The sequence below is a fragment of the Octodon degus genome, unplaced genomic scaffold, assembly GCF_000260255.1.
Source record: "Octodon degus isolate 3935 unplaced genomic scaffold, OctDeg1.0 scaffold00005, whole genome shotgun sequence".
In the NCBI taxonomy this organism is placed as follows: Eukaryota; Metazoa; Chordata; class Mammalia; order Rodentia; family Octodontidae; genus Octodon; species Octodon degus.
Genome location: NW_004524581.1, coordinates 12,590,488 through 12,596,416, shown reverse-complemented (window position 1 = coordinate 12,596,416; position 5,929 = coordinate 12,590,488). Strand labels below are relative to the sequence as shown.

Sequence of the window (5,929 nt, the reverse complement as noted above, 5' to 3'; positions counted from 1 at the left end):
TTTTTAATATGTATTTGTACTATTGATCACATTCAGCTCTCATTATTATTCATTTATTTATTTTTGAAACAGGGTCTTCACTATGTAGTGCAGACTGGCTTTGAACTCATTTATGTAGCCCAGGCTGACCTCAAACTAATTGTGATCCTCCTGCCTCAGCCTTCTGAGTGTTAAGGTTACAGGCATGCACCCCCATGCCCGGCTCTTTATTTGGTACAGGGTCCCATTACACAGCTCAGAGTCCAAGTGATTCCCCTTTTTTCAGCCTCCCCGGAGCTGCGATTACAGAGCAGGCACTTAGTCTGCTGAGCTATCTCACCAGCCTGAATTAAAGAATACTAAGTCTTCCTGAGACATCACATCCGACTCAGGCGATTATTAATAATTATTAATTACACCAGACTTCTCTGTTAGGTTTTATCTGCAGCAGCAGTACAGCAGAGAAACAGCAATTAAGGGGTGGAGAAGAGGTGAGAAGCCTTTAACTCTGATGACACAGAGAGGACCGAGGGCAGGGAGATGGGCAGATCCTCTGACCTGAGACAGGAGGCTGAGACTGTGTGGACTTCGCTAGGGCGGGGTTTCAGGGGCAGGGCTGATTGGGCGCTCCCTTGTGCGGGCGGGAAAGGTGAGTGGACGTTGTGTCCAGGGCTCGAGTAGGGAAGGAGGAAGTGGTCATTGGGAAGGTAAGCTGTTGTTTGGGCGATTCGGCCCTGTTGAATCAGGGCCATGATAATTTAGCAGTTTGTACTCGGGCCAGAATTTATTCCATTCTGGGTAAATATCCTTTTATTTTTGGTTTTCTCCTACTCTTCTGGTTATTTCCTTTCTTCTGGTTATTTCCATAATATCTCTTTTGTAGGTCAATCTGTGTCTCTCACCGAAGGAGGAAATATAGATTCGAAGGCTTCGCTGTTAGTCTCCCATTTTCTCCTATTTAAAGCCTAAACGCGGTGTGGTGGCGCACACCTGTAACCCTAGCACTGAAGCGGGGACAGGATGTCAGCTTGAGGTCAGCCTGGGCTGCAGAGTTAGTTCAAGGCTACCCTAAAAGACTGTCTCAAAAAAACAAAACAAAACAAACTCTGGATAAATGGATAAATAAGTACTCTAGCTAGCGATCCCAGTCTTTTTCATTCATGACACCTGAAAAACAGTAATATTTGACCTGTACAGACAGAGCCGGAGGAAGCGGTGTGAGGTCAGAGGAGTGGAGGGGCTCCGGTGGCTTTCAGTGTGGAGAGTTGTATCTGCCTTAAGCGATTTTTATTCACTTTCCTGAGCTCAGAGTTTTATTATTCAAATAGCTGAGCTTGCATTTTACCCTTCGGACTTGTCTTTTGGCTCTCTCAGTCTTCCAAGAATGCCACCAGTGGAAGAAATTTCTATATCATTTTAAATGCTTTTACTGATCTTATATTTGGTTTAGCCTCACAAACCTCCCCCTTAATAATTTCTTCGTTTTGTTTGCTTACCACTCTGACCTTGACAAGACTATGCCGGATGACATCCAAGGCCCGGAGGCCACCATCCCCACCAGCAGCGAGCAGCTTCGCCTCTTCGCGTTTGAAGCACAAGTCAATGAGAACTTTGAAGTGGCAGCAGTGTATTATGAAGAGGTAAACACCTTCTCGTGGTGGTGTTCCTATTATTGGTTAAATATGGTATACAGTGGTCCCTGTCCCTTATCGCGGAGGCTACGTTCCAGACACCCTTGCGATAAGTGCAAATCAGCAAAGTAATGATGCTATGTTTATTTTAGTAATACAATATATGCTTTATAAACCTTCCCACATTCTTATAAATGTTTCCCACACTTTTAAAAACACTTCTAATGTTCTTAACCATTTTTAAAACTCATAAACTAAAAAAAAAAGAGAGAGAGAAAGAGGCCAGGGTGGTGGCTCAGTGGAATAAGCGCTTTCCTGGCAAGTGCAATCCCTGGTTCCACAAACAAACAAACAAACAAACAAACAAAAAACCCCTCATAAACCTACATAATTTTAACAACATACATATACTGTATGGTACTGTGAAATCCTGTGATATAGCGAAAAATCCGCTATAGATAATTTAAATCAGTATTTTTTGAAAACCTGCAAAACGATGAGTGTGCAAAAGTCAAACTGAAAAATAGCAAGGGACTACTCTAATAGTAGTTTTGATTGCTTAAAACTTAATTGATGAAATCCATCCATCCATCCATCAGTGAAACAGAGTTCAAAAATAAGCTACACAACCGAGGTCATTTGATTTTTGATAAGGGCATAAAAGAAATTCAGTGGTGACAAGATAGTCTTTTTAACAAATTGAGTAGAACAGTCAGTCCTATATATGCAAAATAAATGAGCCTTAACCAAACCTTAAACATTTTATAAAAATCAATGCCAAATAGGTAATAAATCTACATGTAAAACATGAAGCTACAAAACTTTGAGAAGAATCATGGGAGAATATTTCCTTGACCTGGAGTTTAGAGTTCTCAGATATGAGACCAGAGGCCAAAGAAAAATGTGCTAAGTAGAACTTCATCAGACAATAAAAGAACTGTATCTAGGTTATAAAGAGCCCTCAAAACATTTGTATGTGTAATTTACATGCTCAGTATTACATGGAATGTAATAATTATATACTATAAATATGTGTAAAAATAAAAATTGAAAATAAGTTAAAATAATATTTGTGTATAAGCATTTGTTTCACTACCCATTTTTAATTACTCAGATATATACCAAAGAATGGAATTACTGGGACCTATGGTGAATCTGTGTTTTTAAGGATTTTTAATGGGATTTTATGTGGATTTTATGTACATGTAGATTGCTTTTGGTAGTATTGACATCTCAACAATATTAAATCAAGAAGATTATCTTTTCACTCTTTTATGTGTTTATTAATTTCTTTACCCAATGTTTGTAGTTTCCACTTATAACAAGCACCTTCCTCTCACCCAGACTTGTAGATAAACTCATAATTGCCATCTCAAGATTATGGCAGGTTATTATTATTTTTATTATTGCTATTATTATTTTTTTTAATTATTACTATTATTTATTTTAGGGGAGGGTCTACAGGGTGTTCAGGGTGTCACTATTAGATCGGACTTGAAGTGATCCACCTGTTAACAGCCTCCCAAGTGCTGGGATTACAGGCGTGCACCACCACGCCCAGTCTCAGTGGGTCCTGGGGGCAGGGCCGGCATGGCAGGCCCAGGGATCGAACCCCCCGCCCCTGCACCTGCTTGTGGGTACTTTAATCTGCTGAGCTATTTGGCCAGCCCTAAGAAATTATTATATGAACTTGGCAGAATAGGAAGTGAACATTTAGGCTGCCAAAGTATGGAATGAATTTTGAGTGACTATACATTGAAAAGAAATGTCTTGAAGACTCTACGAGGGGCTGGGGAAATAGCTCAGCACTGTAAGTGCCTGCACTGTAGTTGAGTCCCTGTACCAAATTAATTAATTATGACAGATGCTAAGATTGTTTGAACAGTATTTTGACCACCTTCTAAAAACCATAACAAAATTGTGCCAAGCTTCTGGGATTCCAGGGTAAGCAAAAAAGCAGCCCTTGTGGTCAAGGAGATGGCTCAATGGAATAAGAGCTTCCCTGGTAAGTGCAAGGGCCTGAGTTCAATCCCCAGTTTCAAAAAAAAAAAAAAAAAAAAAAAGCAACCTTGGTGTCTTGCCTTCACAGAACTCAGTATCTGTCTAGGGCCTGTTGTGTGATGTTTTATGCACAAAAATCCAGATGTGGAGCTATAATAACCTTAAGCCTTCCTATGTTTTGCATGCCTAGAGGTTGGTCCGTGAGCCCCAGAACCTGGAGTACTGGCTGGATTATGGTGCTTTCTGCCTCCTAATTGAAGACAACATCAAAGCACAAGAGTGTTTTCGGAAAGCCCTATCTTTGAATGAGAGTCATATCCAAAGGTAGAGCTAGAAGGGAGATTAGAATGAGCAGAAAGAGATAAGCTTCTACATGCAGTAGTCCTGCTTCCATGCTTATGGCATGGGCCCGTGCTATTAACCATGTTAGCTGTCTCTTCCCAGCCTGCTGCTGTGTGGTGTGCTTGCTGTCTTGATGGAAAACTATGAGCAAGCAGAAATTTTCTTTGAGGATGCCACTTGTTTGGATCCAACCAATGTTGTAGCCTGGACTCTACTTGGTATGTTATTTTCCAGTGATACTAAAGCATTTTTTCCATTATAAGACTGTCTTCTCAGCACTTAGGAGGTTGAGGCAACCTGGGATACATAGTGAGACACTGCCTCAAAACAAAGGAAGCAAACAAACAAACAAAAAAAGACTTTTCTCTTCTACTCTTCAATGGTTGATAATGTGGCTCTTAAACTTTGGGAAAAATAAATGAAATGTTACAAAAATTCTTCATTAGGGGGCTGGGGAGATAGCTCAGTGGCCTAAGTGTTTGGCGGGCAAACACAAGGTCCCAAGTTCAATCCCTGGTGCCCCCCGAAAAAAAAAAAATAAATACAAAAATTCTTCATTTTGTGATCATAGAAAATTGGTCATATTTATTGCAACAGTTTTTTTCCTCAGGTTTATACTATGAAATTCAAAACAATGGTATTCGGATGGAGATGGCATTTCATGAGGCCTTCAAACAGCTTCAGGCACAAACGTTTCAAACACAAGTAATGATGCAAAAGAGCACTGGAACTATCGAGGACAATGAAGAAGGAAAGAGGATAGAACCTGCTCCAAGCACCTGGGGAGTCACAAAGGATGCTTCTGTCACAATTCTCAAGGTGGAAGCTCCACAAGGTAGGAGCAGGGAGTGGAGGTGGAGGGTGTCTGTTAGGAAAATTCTCTGCCTTGTGAGTGGGTCCTGGACCAAGGGGACCTGGCCCGAGCAGGCACTAAGTAAAGACCTGTTAAACGGATATGTCCTAGTTGTAGTTATTTCAGGGATATCACGATAGACTTCTAAATATTTCTTCTTTCAGAAGATTAGTGATCTGAAACTTCTGTTGATGCTGTTATTTGAATCTTATAAAACTTACCATTCTCTTAAGTACACCTGAAAAAGGGATAACATTCTAGAATGATTCTCCTTTCCTCTCCATTCCTCCCCACCCTCGAAGGTTTCTGTCTTGTAATTCTTAAATTTATTGTTGCTTATGCGCCCCTTCCTCCCTGTTCTTCATTGCCGTTCTCTTTTTTTCTACTTTAGGAAACCACTCATTCCCGTGTGTGTAATACGTGCACTTGTATTTGTGAGCTTCTAGTATAGGTGCATTATTTTGTGTGCATGCATTTTAAAGCTCAAGGTACAACTGACATTTCATAAGCTGCACCTACTCAGCACTTAATACATTTTGGCACATGGGCCCATCTATGGAAATGTTACAGTTAAGATAACAAATGCTTACTTCCCCATTCCCAGTTCCGGCTTTCTCTTGTTCCCTTTTCCAGATGACCACTAATCTGCTGTCACTAAAGATGAATTTGCTTTTTGTAGTAATTTTTAGAATTTCTAAATTAGAATTATATAGCACATACTCTTGTTTTTGTTTTGTTTTTTGTGGAACTGGGGATTGAACTCAGGCCCTTGTGCTTGCCAGGCCAGCGCTTATGCTGCTGAGCCATTTCCCTACCCCCCATACTTTTGTATTTTTGCTGTTTTTCATGGAGCATGTTCAGTTATGCTGTTGCTGATATCACTGAGCCCTTTTTATTGCTATGCTGCATCCACTTTGATAGACACAACACAATTTCTTTATATATTCATCTGTTGATAGATATTTGGGTTGTTTCTTTTTTGTGATTATTGAAATAAAGCCACCCTGGACACCATACTGCAAGTTTGTGCCTGGACATATGTTTTCATTTCTCTTGTGGGGCTGAAATACATAGGAGTTGAATGGTTAGGACCACAAATTATTTAGCCAGTTGATTTTAATTT

General features: G+C 40.2%; 1 protein-coding gene across 1 annotated transcript in view; it reads left to right on the top strand.

The window, feature by feature from the left end:
* Cfap70 (cilia and flagella associated protein 70) overlaps window positions 1-5,929 on the top strand; it is a 75,892-nt gene that overhangs the window by 52,846 nt on the left and 17,117 nt on the right. The window contains exons 17-20 of the mRNA XM_023718445.1: window positions 1,494-1,619; window positions 3,802-3,935; window positions 4,056-4,171; window positions 4,564-4,788. Coding sequence (XP_023574213.1) covers window positions 1,494-1,619; window positions 3,802-3,935; window positions 4,056-4,171; window positions 4,564-4,788 — 601 coding nt within the window. The remainder of the gene's footprint in view (window positions 1-1,493; window positions 1,620-3,801; window positions 3,936-4,055; window positions 4,172-4,563; window positions 4,789-5,929) is intronic.